The 20,000-nt window shown below is 26.8% G+C and overlaps 1 protein-coding gene across 3 annotated transcripts in view; it reads right to left on the bottom strand.

The window, feature by feature from the left end:
- LOC145185403 (DNA-dependent protein kinase catalytic subunit-like) overlaps nucleotides 1–20,000 on the bottom strand; it is a 76,100-nt gene that overhangs the window by 50,543 nt on the left and 5,557 nt on the right. For 2 of the 3 annotated variants that reach the window (XR_016455662.1, XM_090097793.1), the window contains exons 11-43: nucleotides 19,861–19,925; nucleotides 18,633–18,725; nucleotides 18,433–18,486; nucleotides 18,213–18,308; nucleotides 18,010–18,092; nucleotides 17,627–17,696; nucleotides 17,252–17,420; nucleotides 17,009–17,058; nucleotides 16,822–16,917; nucleotides 14,302–14,433; nucleotides 14,114–14,217; nucleotides 13,372–13,455; nucleotides 12,493–12,568; nucleotides 12,223–12,285; nucleotides 11,745–11,864; nucleotides 11,410–11,569; nucleotides 11,197–11,297; nucleotides 10,833–11,022; nucleotides 10,533–10,675; nucleotides 10,311–10,379; nucleotides 8,172–8,279; nucleotides 7,772–7,870; nucleotides 7,560–7,687; nucleotides 6,498–6,592; nucleotides 6,182–6,284; nucleotides 5,950–6,083; nucleotides 5,636–5,705; nucleotides 5,163–5,344; nucleotides 4,544–4,679; nucleotides 4,144–4,351; nucleotides 3,695–3,922; nucleotides 3,321–3,504; nucleotides 3,036–3,222 (exon numbers count right to left, since the gene is read on the bottom strand). Coding sequence is in view for 2 of the 3 variants with exons in the window: in XM_090097793.1 (XP_089953919.1) it covers nucleotides 3,036–3,222; nucleotides 3,321–3,504; nucleotides 3,695–3,922; nucleotides 4,144–4,351; nucleotides 4,544–4,679; nucleotides 5,163–5,344; nucleotides 5,636–5,705; nucleotides 5,950–6,083; nucleotides 6,182–6,284; nucleotides 6,498–6,592; nucleotides 7,560–7,687; nucleotides 7,772–7,870; nucleotides 8,172–8,279; nucleotides 10,311–10,379; nucleotides 10,533–10,675; nucleotides 10,833–11,022; nucleotides 11,197–11,297; nucleotides 11,410–11,569; nucleotides 11,745–11,864; nucleotides 12,223–12,285; nucleotides 12,493–12,568; nucleotides 13,372–13,455; nucleotides 14,114–14,217; nucleotides 14,302–14,433; nucleotides 16,822–16,917; nucleotides 17,009–17,058; nucleotides 17,252–17,420; nucleotides 17,627–17,696; nucleotides 18,010–18,092; nucleotides 18,213–18,308; nucleotides 18,433–18,486; nucleotides 18,633–18,725; nucleotides 19,861–19,925 (3,880 nt within the window). In the remaining variant the exon portion in view is untranslated. The remainder of the gene's footprint in view (nucleotides 1–3,035; nucleotides 3,223–3,320; nucleotides 3,505–3,694; nucleotides 3,923–4,143; nucleotides 4,352–4,543; nucleotides 4,680–5,162; nucleotides 5,345–5,635; nucleotides 5,706–5,949; nucleotides 6,084–6,181; nucleotides 6,285–6,497; nucleotides 6,593–7,559; nucleotides 7,688–7,771; nucleotides 7,871–8,171; nucleotides 8,280–10,310; nucleotides 10,380–10,532; nucleotides 10,676–10,832; nucleotides 11,023–11,196; nucleotides 11,298–11,409; nucleotides 11,570–11,744; nucleotides 11,865–12,222; nucleotides 12,286–12,492; nucleotides 12,569–13,371; nucleotides 13,456–14,113; nucleotides 14,218–14,301; nucleotides 14,434–16,821; nucleotides 16,918–17,008; nucleotides 17,059–17,251; nucleotides 17,421–17,626; nucleotides 17,697–18,009; nucleotides 18,093–18,212; nucleotides 18,309–18,432; nucleotides 18,487–18,632; nucleotides 18,726–19,860; nucleotides 19,926–20,000) is intronic. The other variant, XM_090097795.1, reaches the window with a different exon arrangement.

Here is a 20,000-nt window from a genome sequence, read left to right as displayed (position 1 = left end):
ATAGGACAGCCCCAGATTGTGTTCCTCTGATATAGTAAACTAACGTGCAAAAAATGGCTGGGATATCCCAACATTAAGGCATGTGTCTCATTTTTTATGTGTCTCATTTGTTAACTACATAACAAAAAATTACAATTGGAGGTTTCCTCAGAGGTATGCAGAAATATTTGTCTTGATACTGTTCATCATCTTACGTACAACAGATTCTGGAACTTTTTCACACTCTTTCTCATATGATTTCAACATAGTGTCAGCAGCTTTAATTACCTATAACTTCTTAGACATGTATCTCTTGATAATCACTCAGAAATTCTTGATTGGTCGCCATTGAGGGCAGTCTGGAGGATTCAGCTCTTTCAGGACAAAAACTAACTCTTTTACATTCATCTAATTGTGTAATGACATGAGGTGAGGTCTAGCCAGAAGGTGGTGGGACCATTATGGGATTTGATAAAAGGTAGCAGACTTTTGAAACTTATTATGAACACCAAATCACTTGTTTGAAATATAAAATTGGCAACCTGAGATCTGTTTTAAGTCAGTTTTGACATAAGCTTCATCATCGATGATAAGGCAGCCATTTTGATTTGTCATCACAGAATCAAATAATTTTCTAGCTTGCTTTTTGGTAGCCAAATTCTGTTTTTTATTGTGATTAGGTACTTTCATGATTTTAAAAGACTTAAAATTACAGAATTTACTTTCTTGTTTTTTACTTACTTGTAGCAGTGCCTGCTTTTGCCCTTCATCTTTAGTGAGAACTTGATTGTATTCTTGGATGAGGGCAACTCCTCTTTCTGCTCTGTCATAAGAGACAAAATTTGTGAAGACTTCAAACTTTGCTAGGGCAGCCAAAAGCCTAGTTCAGTGCAACCCAGTCCGATCTATAAGGAAGATGGCTAAATTCTCTAGGAGGAGCATACAATCAGTAATGTTGTTAAATATGACCTGAAGGCCAATTCTAGAGCTAGGTCCAAAAGTTACCTCAATACTTAAGAAGTCAAAACCAAGCAAGTTGAGAGAAGTATAAAAACTTTTGTCCATCCTTAAGAAAGGTCAACCAATAATTTTGTTTTCATATATGAAAAACTTTTTACAGTTGATTCTGAATCAAGTGCTTCAAAATCTTGAAAATCAGGTTGCTATAGTTAGTAGTATTTCTATTATTTTGTGTAACCCCCATATGTTTACATAACATATGTTTATATAACAATTGTTAATAAAATGTGCACAATTGTTTGTGTTAAAAAACTGTTTCACTAAAGAGCAGAAATAAAGTACAAATTCAAGAAAAACTACTGGCACTGAAAAAACCATATTTTTGGGATTTAAGCTGATACAAAAGTACACTGGATCTAAAAAGGGATAAATTAAGATTTTAAGAGATTCTGAATCAAGTGCTTCAACTGCTACTTCACAATTTGCTGTACTTGTAATCTTCCTCACTTTTTCTCGTTCAACTCTGGACATTATTGTATCTTCTCTCTCTTTTTTCCTCTGCAACTTGATTGCTAAGTTCTTGTCAACTTGCGCCATTGAACTTGTGCCATGACCATTTCCTAGATGAGCATGAATAAATGCTTTGTCTTCTGGATTTCGTATTAAAACCTTGGACTCAGCATGTGAAATGTCAAGTGTTTTTTCTAGGGATTTAATAAATGCTTTCTCTTTAGCTTTCTGTGTAGCACCACCTCTCTTTGCTGCTTTCTGTAAATTTCTCAACTTGCTATTTATTTTCTCAAGTCTCCCTATTACATGCTGCATTGTGGTCATCAGCAAGTGAACTTTGTTCCAAAAATCTGAAACTGTTTCAATGGTAATACTTGCACTCTCACATACAGTTTTTCGATTGATCATTAACTGGTGAAAAAAAGACTGTAGAGTCTGCTTTCTTGATGGAAGCCTTGACCTGAGAATGGAATCATTTCTAAATCTAAATACATAAATCTCTGTATCAGATCTAGTTGATGGGCTTTGAACATGCCATTCTGCAAATAATGATAAATATTGTAAACAAAATCGAAATGGGCATCTGGTAAAATTCTTTTGTAATGAATATAAAAGTTTGACTAATTTTCTTGGTTAACTAGATTTAGGGTTGGTTCTAGCCCATTAGGTTAAGGTTTTCTTAAATACAATACACATTTCTTTAAATACTTATTATTTACAGCTAAAAACAAATAAATTTATTATTAAGTAGTAATAACCTGTTCATGAGAATATAACTGTATTTCTGATGCAAGAATGTGAAAAATTACTTTTGTTTATAAAATCTGATTGTTTGCTAAACAAAACAAAATGGTGGATTTATGTGAAAATTTTAAATGCATTCTGGGATATAATAGTAAGTTTTAAGTATGCAAACAAATGAATATTGAAATTTTATTTAAGAATAAAAAATACTGAAAAGTGAAATGCTAACTACAGTCAAATGTCTGATGCAACTTTACTTGGGTTCATCAAACTTGGACAATTAATGAACATGTCTTTGGTTTGATTGAACTTTATTAGCTGATAAAGCAGTAAAACATGTGACATTTGCAGTCATATGTGATGGTATAATATACTTTGATATCTAAAGACAGAATGCTTTTTTTTAGCTTGCCAGCTGTGCTAGCATGAAGTTTCAAAATTTGTGTTGTCATGTGGCACCCCTTAATATTAGAATACTTTTAATATATTTTGCTCAGTAGTTTCTATAATCAAAGGAACATTACTAAGGGTTGTCCCATTCATTATCTGAAAATTTTATTTTTGGCTACCACCTTAATATATATATGATTTTTATATATTGATACTTTAAATAAAATCAATCATTAATGTTTTTTTTTAGTTTTACCTTGAGTTTTTGTAAAAAAACTAAACTAATTTCTTCGCTGATTTTTTTGACATTGACTGTATGTGTCTGTCTGTCTGTCTGTCTGTCTGTCTGTCTGTCTGTCTGTCTGTCTGTCTGTCTGTTTGTCTGTCTGTCTGTACATATAAAAAAATCAGCAACAATTTTAACCAATTATTTTACTTATTAAATAAGTCACCTTTTGTTGTAAATCTTTTTTTGAGACATGAATTCTACAAGGATATCTTGTATTATGACCAATTGAATGTAATTGAATGATTCAGATTTATCTAGGATTGATGTAAGAGATATTGAATGATCCATATAGTAGCTTACAATGATTGGTCTGAATAAATCATATAGTGCAAGACCTCTGGATGCTAAATCTAAACATTTTAAATGAAGTTAATAACTTTACAAAATTCAAAACAGCAATATAAATACTCACATTTTATTTAAAAAGCATTTTTTAAAAAAAGTTTACCTTGAGATGATTCAATATCAGAGAATAAATCAGAAAAAGTTGCAACTGAAGAGTTGATTTCCAAATATAACCTAAATAAATTGTCTCCCAGCAGTTTTTGAGCAGGCAGCAAAAAAGATTTTTCCATACTGTTAAGGCTATCCAAAAGACTTGATAACAATTTTTGTTGAAAATCTGCAAGTTCCTGAACACCAAATATAAATTTAAAAATAAGTGAAATTACTTCTACGAAGGGTTTTACAAAATAAGACTATTTTGTAAAACCCTTTGTAGAATTAATTTAGTTTATAAAGAGTCTAGCTAAAAATATTAAACAGCAAAAAAGTGAAGAAAAAGTGTAAAAAAGCAAAAAAAGCTGTAATTTCTTTCTTTACCTGTATAGACAAATGGCTAAAAAGTTCACATTTATGAAGCAACTTGTATCCTGATGCCAATTGGCTAAGTGAACTGCACATATCACTGTTTGTGTTGGAAATGTCTATCGGTAGGTGAGACAACAAATTATATTGTTTTTCACATAAAACAGAAGACAAAACATTATTGAAAAGCTTCAAAATGTGTTCTGGAGCATGCTTCACCATAATCACAGCAAATTCATATATCTTAAATAAAAAAGTTCACACATAACAATATCACAAAAATCATCTAAAATGGCAAAATGCTTGAAAACAGTCCAATTATTAAACCTTATAAGCATGCTACCAGAATATTAAGTAAAGATGAATATATAGCAATGATAGAATACAATACAAATAAAAAATTGTATAAAGTGTAAGAATACAACATGTATTTTTATACTTTATACAATTTATCTTAAAGTTACTTCATTGGGCAATTTTTCCAGGACTTCTAAATCTGACACTTGGAAACTTAAAAACTGTGGATGAATGATGCAGTATACAATAACTTTTAAAAGATTTTCCGAAAAAACTCTATCACCCAAATCTTTCATTTCATCTGCTTTCCACAGTTCATCTTGTAATGTAAGACTTAATACATTAACAATGCGGACAATAATAGCACACTTTAGCCTAAAAATTGACATTAGTTATTTTTAATCCATCCAATGTATTATATCTATGTAAATCATACATAAAACAAACAAAAAATATAAAAAATTTTTAATTATATTTATCAACAGGGCTAAAAACATTAAATTTTTTTTCTTTTTTTTATCTTTCAAAAGCAAACAAAGTTTAATTTTTAAATTAAATTAGAAGTACCTATCATAACTGTTGCATTCAGATGGTGAAACAAGGACATCTTGTGAAAATCGCTTTAACATACTTTGGCAGCTTAATAGACTTAACTCATTAATAAAGTAAATAATGGCTGGAATAAGTTTACTCAATGGATTTTCTAAAAGAAAATAGTTACAGTCAGTAAAAATTGTGGTGTTTTATAGGTCAAATGTATATTAGTGCATATATTAATTGTGGTGTTTTATAGGTCACATGTATATTAGTGCATATGTTAATTGTGGTGTTTTATAGGTCACATGTATATTAGTGCATATATTATACATAAATACCATACTTTTTGTAATTAATTGAAAATCATAATAAACATTTAATACTAAGACAAAAAAACATTTTTTACTAAGCTCTTGTTCCCTTTTTTTGTTAAGACAATAAAAAAGCATAAAAACAAAGAATTTCATGTAATTGGAAATATACAGATGGAGACAGATAGAAGTAAAGAAAGCTAATAAAAATGTCAGTGCTTTTATTGTTAAAGATGTATTTTTGAGAACAGTAAAAAAATTTTATAGGAAAATTTAAATTCAATGCCAATGTTGACATTTTAAATTACATTTAAAAAGAAAAGTACAAAAGTTTTTACCTATAAAAATTTTTTTAGAATTCAAATAGTGGGCACTAATAATCCAGCAGTAACAATCCAAAGCACCCAAAAGATTTTCAAGCCAATTTACAATATTGTTTATGGAAAATGAAGATTTCAACCTCTCTGTAAGTGTAGGATATTGTTGAATACCTTTATTTGAAAATCCTCCACTCTCAAATCTATGAAAAGTAATTGGATCAAAAAACATAATTTCATACAAAAAAAACACTTTAAGCCAGAATTCATCTAATGCATAGAAAAGTAACATAAAGAATATCTCAAATAATGAAAAAACTATAAAAAAAACAATTACAAACTTTATGACAAAAAAAAAAAAAGATAAGTTTTAGTCTCACATTATAAAATCAAATTTGTTTTTTAAATCAAAATGTAAACAGATAAATTTTTTTTAAACCAAAATGTAAACAGATAAATTAGTTTAGGATCGTTTACATTTGTAAAATACCTACTTCTTGGAAAGTTCCCCTACACCTATATCTCTTAATGCATTCATTATATATTTTTCAATGCTTTCAATACCTAAAAATCACAAGTAGATATTATTGTGCATATTAATGTTTTATTTGTTTTTCTTTTCTTTTCTCTTTAGATCAAAGATCACTTTAAGACTAAGATCAAAGATCACTTTAAAGCCTACAAGTAAAAATCCTCAAAAAAAAAAAAAAAAAAAAGGAATGAAAAAAAAAATAACAATTAAAAAAAAAATAGCCTCAAAATTTCAAATGTAAAAAAAAATAAAATTAATCAAATTTATAACATTCACCCTTTTGTAATGTCATAAATGAGCAAGCAAGCTTCATGCATTGGTGTCGACAAGCAGTTTGTGGAGCACCACACTGTTGAAGCAACCAATCATTCACATGACTCAGATTGAAATCCAATATATCTTTAAACTCCCTAAATCCGCAAAATTTGAATAAATTTTTCTAAAGTTTTATCAACTAATGGTAGGAAATTAAGAAAATTATGTAAGTTTTACACAACACAAAACACACATTGGTCGACGTCTATTTTTAAATGCTTTTAACAATATGTCGCTTTTCTTTTTAACAATTTTTTCCATGTGCTGCAGTGATAGTTCATACTGATCAATACTTCCTAAAAGAAATAAAATAAAAATCATCTTTTATAGTTTGTTGTTGTTTAAAAATAAACAACTTTGTGCTTATTATACCAAAACAAAATATTTTTCCTAAAAAATTTGAAGAAAAAAATTGAGTTTTTTTAGAAAGAAATTTACACTATAACCTAAACAAAAAAAGAAAAAAATCTTCCAGAATTAAAGTTTAAACTGTGTTTTTGAAAACTTACGTAAAGACCTCTCATCTTTATGTGAAAGAGAAAGTCCATTGACAAAAACCAGTAGCATTTCCAACATAAAAGTGTTAACCAGAGATTCCTCTTCTCTATAAATTTTAACTAGGAAGTTTATTAATGCAAAATTTGTATTAATAATTACTTACATGAATAATACTAACTCTCTATAAGTAAAAATCAAACAAACTTAAAATCACACTTCCAATTTATAATAACAGAGACATAATGTGAAACATCTACAGAGATCAGAAATTCGGAAATCAGATGGATATTATAGAAGTTTGTCAAAGACTACTTTAAAATAATTCTTTAATAAACTATTCCAATTTTTAGTTGTAAATACATTTTTTAAACTAAAGTGTTTTATAATAACTCTTAACACTCTTTTTTGTAACTGAAGTTGTTTGTAATCGAGTTTGTAATCGAGGTTGTACGGTATGAAGTCTTTGTTAATTAGATTCGAACATATCTTTGTTGATTAAGAAAACGTGTCCCATCATCACCATGTTAGGCTATTTTAAACTTAAATTTTTTAAAAGAATTATTGATAGTTACGTTTTTTTTTACTGAAGACTTTTTGATAAAAAATGTTAATTACTATTAATCATTATAGATGTTAATCGTCTTTCTCAATTCAATAGCTGTAATTAAATGTTAACTAATATCAGTTATCAGTTATATATAGGTGGCATTTACTTGCCATACTTTTCCTTTTTGATAAGGACAACATAAACAACTTTGTTTTGGCATAATGAATTATTTTTTTTAACCATTTTAAAAATGTAAGTTAACCAAGTTAAAAAAATTGAAGTAGAACAATTTCAAAAAAAACGTGAAAAAATATTTCATAATCATGGCATTTAAAGCTAAAATAAATATTAAAAAAATATAGTAAAATAAATATTAAAAAAATATAGTAAAATAAATATTAAAAAATATAGTAAAATAAATATTAAAAAAATATAGTAAAATAAATATAAAAAAATATAGTAAAATATTAAAGTGATAGTAGAGAATACACAAAAAAAATAGCAGAAAAAATAGCAGAAAAAAAACCTGAAAACTGTGTAACAGTTATTAAAAATAATAGCAGCAGCAATTCTTTTAAAAGGATTAGGATGAGATGACAAACTAAGCATTTGCTTGAAAAGCTTCTTTGGATTACCCGGATTTAATTCCATTTGCTAAAAAGAATGAGCAAAAAAATAAATAGCAACAAAAAAAAAACAGTTAAAGATTTAACGATAACATAAACAAACAAAAAAAACCTTTGGAGTTGATTGCTTTATTGACCAAATCAAAAACTCTTTTACACATTTTGCACTGAAGTCACGAATAACACTATCCTCAGAATCTGATACACCATCCTAAACATTTATAAATTTTATTTTACTTTTATTTTGCAAAAAGACCATACGATTTTATTTTCCTTATATTGCAAAAGACCATACAATTTTCAGACCCATATAAAATGATAGATAACAACTTCTATGCTACATTTGAACAACATTAAATTTAACCTTTCATTTCCTTTGTGCATAAAAAGAAAAATTTAGAAAATAAATAACTTTGAAAATCTGAAATAAAGAAAATAAAAATTAAATAATTAAAACCAATGTAAATGTAATTAAAAAATTTTTATACAAATTTTTAATAAATTACACATACAAGAAGAGCTTCCAATAAAACAACAGTTTCTGGACTTTTATATTTGGCCTTTCCAGTAAACCAATGTATAATTTGAAACAATAATGGGCTGAAAAGTTGCTCAGATACCTAGTTTGAAACAGAACCAAACATCATTACTAGCATGCTATAGTTAATATTGTTTAATACAATCTCATAAAATTTAAAAACTTAAAAATCGAAATTTAAATTCATGTCAATATCGAAAAAATTGTTTATAAACTAAAAAAAAATTTTAAATTTAAATCTATTATTTACAAAAGCATTAGAAATGTTTACTACATTTACATTAACTCTAAACTAACTTAGAAAATAAAAAACCATCAAAAATAAATTTTATAAAAGAAACTGCTTTCTAACAACATTTAACAAAATGTGTCATTGGCCTATTTGTTGGTTCCTTATTTTCCAAGTACTGTAGTCTTTTTATATGTTAAAATAACCTTATTATGCATTTATGTTAAAATATTAGTTTTGTCTTTCACAAGAGATACCTGTTAAATTTAGAAATCAAATTTTAGTGAGAAAATTTTGCATTAAAATTACAAAATTTTATTCAAAAGATAAAAAAATCTATTGGTTTTTACAGCATAATTAGGATTATTTTCAACAGTAACAGTGAAAATAATTTGGAGGTAAAAAAAAAAAAAAAATAGGTCTTCGATTGCACTGTTGACATTTCCTCCATCAAAATGACTTCTTTTCCTGGGAAACTATCAAAAAAAGAGCACTGTATTTATCTTTAGTTTATTATAGAATGCTTTGGGTTTTATATTGTAAAAATCAAAACTATTGGCAAAATATCTTTAACTAGTCAAATGGTAATAGCTTAAATCAGCAGTTCTAAATACTTTTAAATTTAAGGAAATCTATTCAACACTGATAATAATAGTAGTACTAATCTCAATCTTACTTCCCTAAGTAGTTAATAAAACATAAAAAATTAGCAGAACTAGTCTAAGTTTATAAGAATTTAGGCAGCATGACCACATTCAAAAGATTAAATGTCTTGCTAGTAGCTAACAGCGGTTTTAAAATTATTAGAATTTAAAAAAAGGTATTAACTATGACATAGAGATCTAAGGGAGAAAAGATATTACAAAGAAGTTCAACAAAAAGGACAAGGAGGTGTAAAAAATTGTAACATCAATAGGGACGCACAAGTCTTTTTAAACAAGAACTATTAAAAGTTTTATTCATGATACAACTAAAGTTGTTAATAATTATAGCAATATTGCATGTTATGATAGAGGAACTCTTATTAAATTCAAAAAAGTAGAGCTGTCAGTGGAAAAACCAGATTGCTGTTAACACAAAAAGGATTGTTTTTAGATACTAAACATAATGTTAGCTCATTCTTAACTTCTAAAGGAAACTGAGATTTATCTATTCTTCAATAATATTTGTAATTGAAAAACCATCCAATCAAAATTAAAAAGAAAAGAAAAAAAAATAAAATTCTAGTAAAATTATTTTTTAATTATGATTAGATAAGTCAGCATACTCATTTGTAACAAACTAAAACTAAGGAGTGTGATCAAGGTATTTGCACTAATGGTAAAACATATGAAATGAAAGTTCACAAGGTTCGCTCCAACAACCTAATAACTTGCAACAGGAGACACTCACCCTTGAAAAGATAACAGTTGTGAATGAGCTCTGTCACCACTTAGCAATATGCAAGGGCAGAGTGTCCAAGTATGTAAGGGCAGAGTGTCAGCAAATAAAAAGAGATTTACCACAGATTCTACTCAGAAACATTCAAAATGGTTAAAAAAATTGTGCCAACTGTAGAAAATAATAATTTGAAATGGTTTTGTAATTATAAAATAATTTGTTCCTGTAAGTAAAAATTTCAAAACTTTTATATTAAAATTCTTTTAAACTAAATGACATTGCTCTCTGTGTATGTGGGCTAACTTGGATCAACATATATTTGTAAGGAAACTTTCTCTTTAATAAACTATATAAAAAAATTAGTAGAGATCATACTTTACTGACACCCATTTAGGTGACCTAATTTTGATATCAATACTAATCATAATGTAAAAAATATAAATATTTTAGACTATTCATTACAATTTTTATTTTAATAACAATGAAAAAAAATTTGCAAGAAACCTGTTCTTGGCTGCAAGAGAGTTTGATAAGTGCTGGGAAAATCTCTTTATACAACCGCTTCATACTCATCTAAAAAAATTGAAATAGGCAGCTAAAAATTTTCAGCATATGTCAGGTTTCTGATATAAATAGTGTACATAAGGTAAAGCTACACCAAACCATTACCAGGTTTAGAATGTAAACTTAAAAATTCAGGATACAAAAAAAATAAATTAAATAAACCTTTAGTGCCATATCTCCTTGCTGTTGTGCCTCTTTACCTAACATAAATAATACCAGGGCATGCAGAAGTTCACATGAAATTACTTTAACTTGTCGGCTGCTTGAATACAATGCAAGTTCCACCACACGAGGAAGAAACTTATCTTAACAATATTAGAGTTTATTAGACAATTTAAAACTATATTAGACAATTTTAAATACAAAAGAAGTGCAGAGAAACAATTCAAAATTTACTTTGATCCTGAAATAAATTCAATTGTCAAAATTTAAATACAAATTATAAAAATTTTTTTTTTATACCTAGGTAAATTGTTGGTTTCATGTCACGAAATGGTATAGCAAATGACAAATGTTCAATTGTATCCCAAACAATGGCTTTGCTAAGATCATTATTGCTCTTCAAAATGGCAATACTAGACTTTCCACCCAAACATCCAAGAAACTTAACAGTTCTTAGTTTCAGGTTTAACAAGGGAGATTCCACAGATTCCTAAAAAAAGTAGTTTACTCATTCATATCAACTTTTTAATATTCTAGATGCTTAGTTTTTTTCCGTTTTGTTGTTCAATAAAAACTGGTTTATCAAGTCAAATTTGGTTGATATCTCACTTTTAGTTTTTGTACTTAATATAGGAAAAAGTTTTCTTTTATACATTAACTTTACCTTTCTTAACATAGCAAGGGCTTTAAGATATCGAACTGGAATTCTCTTAACTTTCTTTTCACTCTTTGTTAAAGTAACTTGTTCAGTAAAATTATCTTCTGCTATAAAAGATATGTCTCTAAATAATATGGACTAAACAACATAGATATGGATCAAACAATTATATTGCTTATGCAACATAGTTTTTTTATAATTTCAGGACTCAATAAATACCTTCTTTATTAAAAGTTTGTATATAATCATCTAAATAAGGAAGAACTGCTGTTAATATTGTCTCCATATCTGAATCCTTTAACTGTCTGTTCAGTCGCTCCAATGTATCCAAACACAAATCTGCAACTTCATAGTGAGATAAACCAAGTTTAAGGGCAACCTTTATTGAAATTGCAAAATCAATTTTAAAAAAAGGGACAAGTAGATATTACTGTTAAGATCAAAATTATTTAATTATTAGTTAGTTCAAAATAAAAATTTCCTTAATTTTTGTTGCTTTCACAATAAAAAATGAGTAAAGCAAGTTAATAACATCAAAACAAAATTATATTAACTTGAAATACAGGAACAATATGCTTTGCAGATTGCTTTATGATGGAAGCAGGTAATGAAAGGATTAATGAGATGCCAGATACTAAGAGATCATCTTTGAATTGCTTTACAAGTGCAGTTACCTGAATAAAATGATTAGAATACAATCAACTAAAATTTAGTATGTAATGAAAAGAACTTAACTTAATTAAAACTATTCAAAATTTTTTAATTAATATTTTTATTTATAATTTTAATTAATATTTTTATTTATAATTTTAATTAATATTTTTATTTATAATTTTAATTAATAATTTATTACCATTTTAAATAATTAACACTTGTTAGTTCATACTATAATAAAATAACAGAAAATTGTAACTACAACATAACCAATTATTTTCAAACATAGAAAATTTCTATTAGATTATGTCCATTGCTTACCATTAATATACATTATATAAAACATGCTTAGCTCATCTCAATGTGATTATACTTTACCTCTTTAACAAATGTTAATAACATTAAAAAAACGCCAGTTTGTTCATCATTTTGTTCTTTTGTCTTAAAATAAAAACAATGTAAATCTTTACTTTGTTTATTTGAAATTTTGTTGAGTGATTTTTGAATAATATCAAAACTAAAAAAAATAAATTAAAAAAAAAAAAAAATATTCAGATAAAATATTTTAGAATTATAAAAAAAAATACAAAAAGTGCTTTAATTTAGTGATAATGGGATGTAGTCAAAGCTTTTCATGTAAAAGAGCACCTCAAAATATCCAATCTCTTCCAAAATCCACGCTGAGTGTTTCAGTAATTTGTAAAATGCACTGATAAATGGAAATCTTAAACAAAAATGATATTCAATATAATTTCAAAATAAAAAAAAACTTTTTTGCTTAAATAACTATTACAACAGCAAAATATTGAATTTGTATATTAGATGCATTTTGTAATCTTGTCTTGAGGACGTTAAGGAGCAACATGTTCAAAAGTGTTTGTGAAGTTTAACTTCAACTGCAATCAACTATCATTTTTATTAGAGATTAAAGTCTTATTTTCAGAGTTCAAAAATTTAAATAAAATTTGTAAAAAGATGTTTCTTTTTATCCGATGGAAAATTCATTGGGTCAAAATACCCTCAAGCAGCTTAATTTAACTTATGACTATTGTTCACAGTTTACACTAAAATTGGGGAAAGTTGAACCAAAAGCAGTTTTTTTTTAACTTTCTCATTAATAAGAGATTTAATCTGTAACACATTACTATCTTTAAGCTTACCTAAAATCTTGTAAAGTTTGTTAAAATATTTTTCCAAAAAAAAAAATGTGTAGAAAATAATGAAAATAAAAAACATTCTATGATTCACTTTTCCCAGTTTTTTAATCAAACAAAATAAACTTCCTAATTGCAAAATTTAAAGGATATAAAACCATAAAATTATGGTGGATAACAAAGAGACTTTCTAAGGAAATCTGAACTAGAGGAAAGTTCTACAGCTTGACATTTAGAAATCTTGTACATAAAATTAGCTAGGCAAACAATATTAAACTGTCCTTTTTGATTTTAAATCTTTACATTTTTATTTAATTCAATTTTTAACCTTTGAATTAGAAAAACAAAAAAAATAAAAAGACAAAAAACAAACTTCACAGAAAACTTGACTGTTTCTTTCACAACAATGTACACCCAGCGAGAAAATGAGTGTAATGAATTTTTGCAAAGAAGTTCCCTGAAAGTTAAAAACAAAGATGAAAAGTAAAAAAAGTGAAAATAAGCAAAAAAAAATAAAAAATGTTAAAAAACTACTTTATTTAGAATTTTAGTTTTTGGCTGTGATAACATTTTGCCCTACAATAGTTGTATGATTTTCATAAGATTTAAAATTTATTCAACTTGATTCAGCTTTAGTGAAAAATACTGAAAACCTGGTTCTGCAGAGACTTCTGGCTAATTTCATTTCATATTGATTATACTGTAATGATAATCCGTATAAAATGAATACTTTATTATTTCACTTAAAAATAAGGGATTGAATAAAGTCTGGAAGAACAAAATTAATTTTACACTTACACATCAAAATAAAAAATAGTGTTGAAATAAAGATGAGCCTAGTAACACAGATTTGTTAAGTTTGTATTTAGACAATTTCAATTGCAAACCACCATGTCATTTTTAAAGGTAAGAATGCATTGAGAACTCATTTATATTGTGATGAATGAGGTTTGTAATCCGATTGGTGCTCATCGTTCAGTTATTAAGTACATCAAAAAAAGTGTGACTGAAAAAACTATTTTAAACAAAATTCAATTATTTCACCCATTTTATTTTATTTTAATTTTAAAACAACATACTATACAAAAATCTAGATTAAAATTTTGAAATTTTACCCAAATAAATCAACTAAGTTAAGCAAAATAACAAAATCATTTGGCATCTTAGGGACAAGATTTATAGTTGGATCAGACGATATGCTGGGATCTTCATCTGCTAACTAAAAGAAACAAAAAACCGTTTTTTTTAAAGCAAAATAAAATAATATAAAGTCGAGTTTTAAAAGCAAAAAACAAAAAATAACCTTCTCTGGTTCTTGTTTATTTTCAGTTAATAAATTCAACTTGTCAAACACATTGAAAAAAGCTGACATGATGCTATCATATACCATTTCTTTTAGTTTTGCACACATATCTAAACTTGAGCTAGTAGCAACCTGGAAGTAATTTTAAAAACTGCTATAAAATACATCAATAAAATGCTTTAAAGTAATTACTGAACTTAAGTTGAAGCCAGTTGGAACCAATTTATCTTAAATGTATTCTGTAAAAGATTTGATTGTTTTTTAATTTATTAACCTTAACATTCTCAACATTATGACGTACTATGCCAACTTTTCTGCATACTTATTCGCATATATATTGTACAAGATTTTTGTTAACTTTTCTTAAATAAGAACAGATTCTTTTTTTGCAGTTGATCTTCATCTTCAGCTTCTCAATTGTTTTCATACATGTAGGCTTTAAGGAATGACCAGAAATCCGTAATAGGTATAATTCTGGAACACAAGTTGGATTATCAACTTTTGTAACATAGTAGATGTTTTTCTCATCAAGGTAATTGGTAACATTTCTGGCATAGTGCAAAGAGGCTTAGTCAAGCCAAAATACATAATTACGATTGCTGCCTTTTTCATTAGTTAAAGGAATCAATTTTTTCAAAATGCAATCATTTCTTATTATTTGCCAGTTTAGGAATGATAAATGGTTGAGAGATTCACAAAAATTGCACCCAATTTTTATGGAGCTTAACTCCTGGTGTCAAAAATTGCACCCAATTTTTGACACCAGGAGTTAAGCTCCATACTTTTAGTGTTAAAAAAGTGTCTTTGACAGTATTTCATTTCAAATAATTTGAATCATTTTGTATGAAGTTGTGAAAAATATTGGTCTTTCTTTACAATGAAAATAAACTTTTATCTCTTCCTTAAGCTCATTCCATAATTCTCAAAGAAAATTCAAAATTGTGAAAATGATGCTTGAGAACTTAAATCATTAAGAGTTCACCAGACCAGTGATAAGGGATTTAAAAATGGTTGGCTTTTTGATGGGAGTGCAAGTTGATAATACTAAAGATACCTGGTGCCTTTTATTATAACAAAAACAATTATAAACTGAGAAATAGTTTTTAAAAAAAATTGTGCAAAATAAGCTTTGATGAACTGAAAAAGTGCTCAAACAGTTAGATCTTTCTTAGTTTAAAACTAAGGCAATGCTTTATATACTTTGAGAAGATGGTGCTTGATTTGAGTCTAAGCTTTTGAGAATTATGAAGTATCTGCTATTTAAGTGGAAGGTTGGAAATTTTTAGTTGAGTAGAGATTTTTTCTTAGTGAAAATCTCAGAAGTTTGTTGTAATGAGACAGTAGAGCAGAGACAGCATGTTACCAAGAAATATGAAAAATAAATTTATTTCTAAACTTTTTTTATGATGTAGGTGTTTTAAATGGTTTTCTTATAAACATAAAGCAAAAAGAAAACAATTGACAATTGAACAGAGAAATGCAATTCTTAAGCAAATAAACTAATTTAGGTATAGTAAAAAGAAAATCATAATAAAAATTGAAATTTCTTGCAAAGGTATGCATTATATGTTGGTAAGGAAATGGGCAACAATAAAGATAGGAGATGAGGGGGAGACCCAAAGTAACATCAAGCACTGAAGATTGCTACATTAAAGTAAAATTGAAGTCAAACAGTCTCACAAACTATAGCAAAATTTAATAACAAAATAAATAAAATAACAAAGTAAAGTATAGGTTTCAACAGTTAAGAGATGACTCCTTTCAGTCTCTGGGGATGTATAACAGCAGAGAAACCTAAATTAGGATAAGAAGATTAAACTAATTTAGGCAAAAACAAATAATAATTGAACAGTTGAACAATAAAGCACAACAATCAAACAAGAACAATCAAGTTCTTGGGAAAGAATCCAAATTTCAAATCTTTTTGTAGCATTTGTTAAATATACAAAAAATGAGAAAGCTTTTGAACAACAAAAGAACTGAATAAAGTAGGATAATTGAAGATTTTACAGCTGCATGCTCTTCCGTCAGGAATTTACATTATTGGTGATAGTATAAACTCTTTCTACTTCAATGGGATAATGATGTAAAACACAGATCAAAATTATGCCTAATTTATTTGCTTTGTAGAAAACAAGAAAATATCATTAAAGTGATGTTTTGGCTAGTAGAATTTATTTGGGATTAAATAGACAGGAGAGTTGTTTTTAAAAGTTGATTTCTAAGTAGCTAAACATTTGTGATAGTATCTTCAAGAAAAATGGTAATCAAAAGAATTAGTAAACAGAATTTTCTTAGAATTTTCAAAAACATAAATCAACATTAAAATGAAAGTTAGTAATTGCTGTAAGTCTTAATTTATTATTTGTAATGGAAAGAAATTAATAACTTAAATTTTTCTGCATTTTTTAAATATTTTTAAAAACTTAAATGCTATAGAGTTGTTATAATCTTTAACCCTCTTCAGATTTCGAAGAATCTCATAGAATAGTCAATAGAAAGGTGTTAGAAAGTACATACAAAATAGTTTTTTTCCTCCAGCAAATATTTCCATATTGGAAGAAATGTCTTGTATGTAACTGCAACTTCTTTTCTGTTGAAATTTTCCCCAGTTGTCTTAAAAAATAAAAAGTAGCATTTAAACAAATTTTCAAATTCTTTAATTTTTGAGGTATTTTTAAAAACATGACTTCTATCTAAAACTTGCCTCTTCAGATATAGTAGCATAAGAACATGTTCGAATCAAACACTGGTAAACTAAAGAAAATAAATTATTACATAAATTATCCAAAAGAATTTCCAGTTCTAAGTTATAAAATTTTTTCTCAATAGCAAATCAAAATATTCAAGTAACAACTTAAGGTAGAGTAACACTAAAAGTTTATTATCAAAATAAATAAATTTGGTGATTTCTGCATAAAAAGAAAAAAGACAAATGTGAGAAAATTACCGATGCGAGAAAGAGCAGTGTTTAGTAGAGAGTGGTTAAAGCTCAGTGAGTCAATGAACAAAGTAACTCCTTTCATGTAAAGCGCTAAACCAGTTTTACCAAGTTTAGGAATATTGTCAAATATAAAAACAATTATCTTTTCAACAGGGTGAAGGAACGAAGATGTCACCTAAAAAAGATTAACCTTTTTTGATAATCAAACAAATGTTTACTATGCAAAAAATAGTTTATGTCGTAAATAGTGTGTGTCATATGCATGTATGTATGTATACACACACACACACACACACACACACACACACACACACACACACACACACACACACACACACACACACACAAGATTAAAATAAGAAAATATACAAATTATTTCACCCCTTTCAGATATTTTAACATGCTAGCTAGTGCTTCAAGATATGTTGGGAGTTGATGAAAAGTTTCAATGCTAAAAGAGAAAAGAAAATTTAGTAAACAAAATTTTGAATAGAAATATATATATGAAGAGAATCAATCAAGAAAATTCAAACTTTCTATTTACATTTCAATAAAACTTTAAGTGCAAACAAACAAAATAAAGCTTTTAAAGTTTTAAAAAGAAATCTTTCTTTCACAAAAAAATAAGATTTGAAGTGTCAGTCAGTGAAGCATCCGAAATCTTTTTTGTTACTTTTTATATACACAATGTAGACACAGAATATTAAATAGATGATAAATAAAACTTATAATAAAAAGTTTGTCATAAGAATGTAGAAACTCACTCTGATAAAGCCATCTCACTTCTTTTTAATATCTCATCAAATATGGAAATCATGTCATTTTCCATCAATATTTTGCTGAATGCCTTGAAAAATAAGACAAGTTAAGAAGATGAAGATTTTAGTGTATAAATTTACTTATAAAAGTCATTTTTTACCTTAATCTCTTCAGTGAAACTATGGTTTATAAATCTAAATAAACTTACCTGAGAAAACTTCCCATATCCTTTTATTGCCAAAAGAACCCCCTTCAAGGAAACTGAAGTTGAGTTTAGAGTTCTATGGAAACGTACCATGAAATTCTAAACAGAAAGCTATATGAAGTCTAAATGGTATGACTTATCAAAACTTTTTTTTTTTAATTGAGCAAAATTTAAAGAAATTTAAGGGAAAAAAAGTTTGATTATATTTCAAGCAACCACTTACTCTCAGTACTTTTGTATTCTGTTCATTATTTACAAAAGATATGTAAGATGAAACCTGATCGAAAAAAAATGCTTTTCATAATTATCATAAAAAAGGATTCTTTTTAAATATAACAATTATGAAAAAAAATTAAAATGTAGGTGATAATTGATAAGTAAAAATGATAATGAGTGTAGGAGCAATATGTAAAAAGATTTTACCTCAAGAAGGAATGACTCCATTGCTGTAATTGCTACCTTCTTCACTTCTTTATTTTGATGATTTATCCATAACTCCAAAGCATCATATATTTGCTGAAAAGTATATTAATATATAATACAATTTGATAACTAACATTTTTATTTTTAATAAAAATGTTAGTTATCAAATAGGAGATGAGAGGGAAAGGGGGAGGAGGCTCGGGTTGTACCTCTGATTATGACTACTCTATGATTACTTTTATTACTTTAGCTATGTTATTTTGCAGACATAAAAAAAGTGTAGAAAACAAAAAAACGTTTTTCAGAGTTTTTTTTTTTTTTTTTGATATTATCGATTCGATCATCATTCAAAATCATTTTTATCGTCATTATTTATTGTTGTCAATTCATTTTTATTATTTTATGAGCAGTTTGATGACATCATTGGGAAGTTTGCAGAAACTTTGAGACTTTTGAAATTTGTTTGTTATACTAATTCTTTTAAAACATTTTACATTACTTTGTTTTAGTTTTATATATCAATATTGATAAATAGTATAAATGCTTTTAAAATTAAGGCTAAATGAAAAATTTGTGCTTCTGCAGCTAAAAGTTAAACTATCATAACTCATATAACTGCATAAATTATAACTTTAAATTGCATAAATTATATGGTTGATTTTATGGTTGTTAGCAATATCCATATTTTTAATACCTTATTTACCCTATTTTACCTTATTATTTATTTTACCTTTTTTTTTTTTTGTGAAACATTTTTTTTTGTGTTGTACTACATATTTATTAGATCAAAATTTCCATTTTATTGAAATATTATGTGTGAAATATTATGTGTGAAATATTATGTGTGAAATATTATGTGTGAAATATTATGTGTGAAATATTATGTGTGAAATATTATGTGTGAAATATTATGTGTGAAATATTATGTGTGGCTTTCATGTTGACTAAATTTTTTTTATGCTTAGGTTGAATAATATGTATATATTATTCAACCTAACCATAAAATAAATTTATAAAATAAAGTGTAGAGTTACAAACTTATGAATTGTGTCATGCCTTGCAATTCCTGCAAGATCAGTACTTGACCCAACACTAAGCCACTACCACCCAATATTTCATAAACAATTATTTTTAAATGCTAAAAATCAAATCAAAAGAATACTAAATAAATAACACCAAAAAATCCCCTTGAAACAAGTTTTTTTTAAAAGTAAAAACTAAAAAATACCTCTGCATGTTGGGTAAGCAATTCGTTGAATTGTGAAGAATGAAGACCAAGCAAGTTTAATGCAGCTGTAAATATAAATTTAATGTTTTAATAAATTCATAAAAATTTTATAAAAATTTGGAAATGTTTTTGTTAAACTA

The sequence above is a fragment of the Hydra viridissima genome, unplaced genomic scaffold, assembly GCF_058129835.1.
Source record: "Hydra viridissima isolate aposymbiotic clone 2 unplaced genomic scaffold, HvirCarnegie_v1 scaffold_9, whole genome shotgun sequence".
In the NCBI taxonomy this organism is placed as follows: Eukaryota; Metazoa; Cnidaria; class Hydrozoa; order Anthoathecata; family Hydridae; genus Hydra; species Hydra viridissima.
This window is presented reverse-complemented; position numbering and strand designations above follow the sequence as displayed.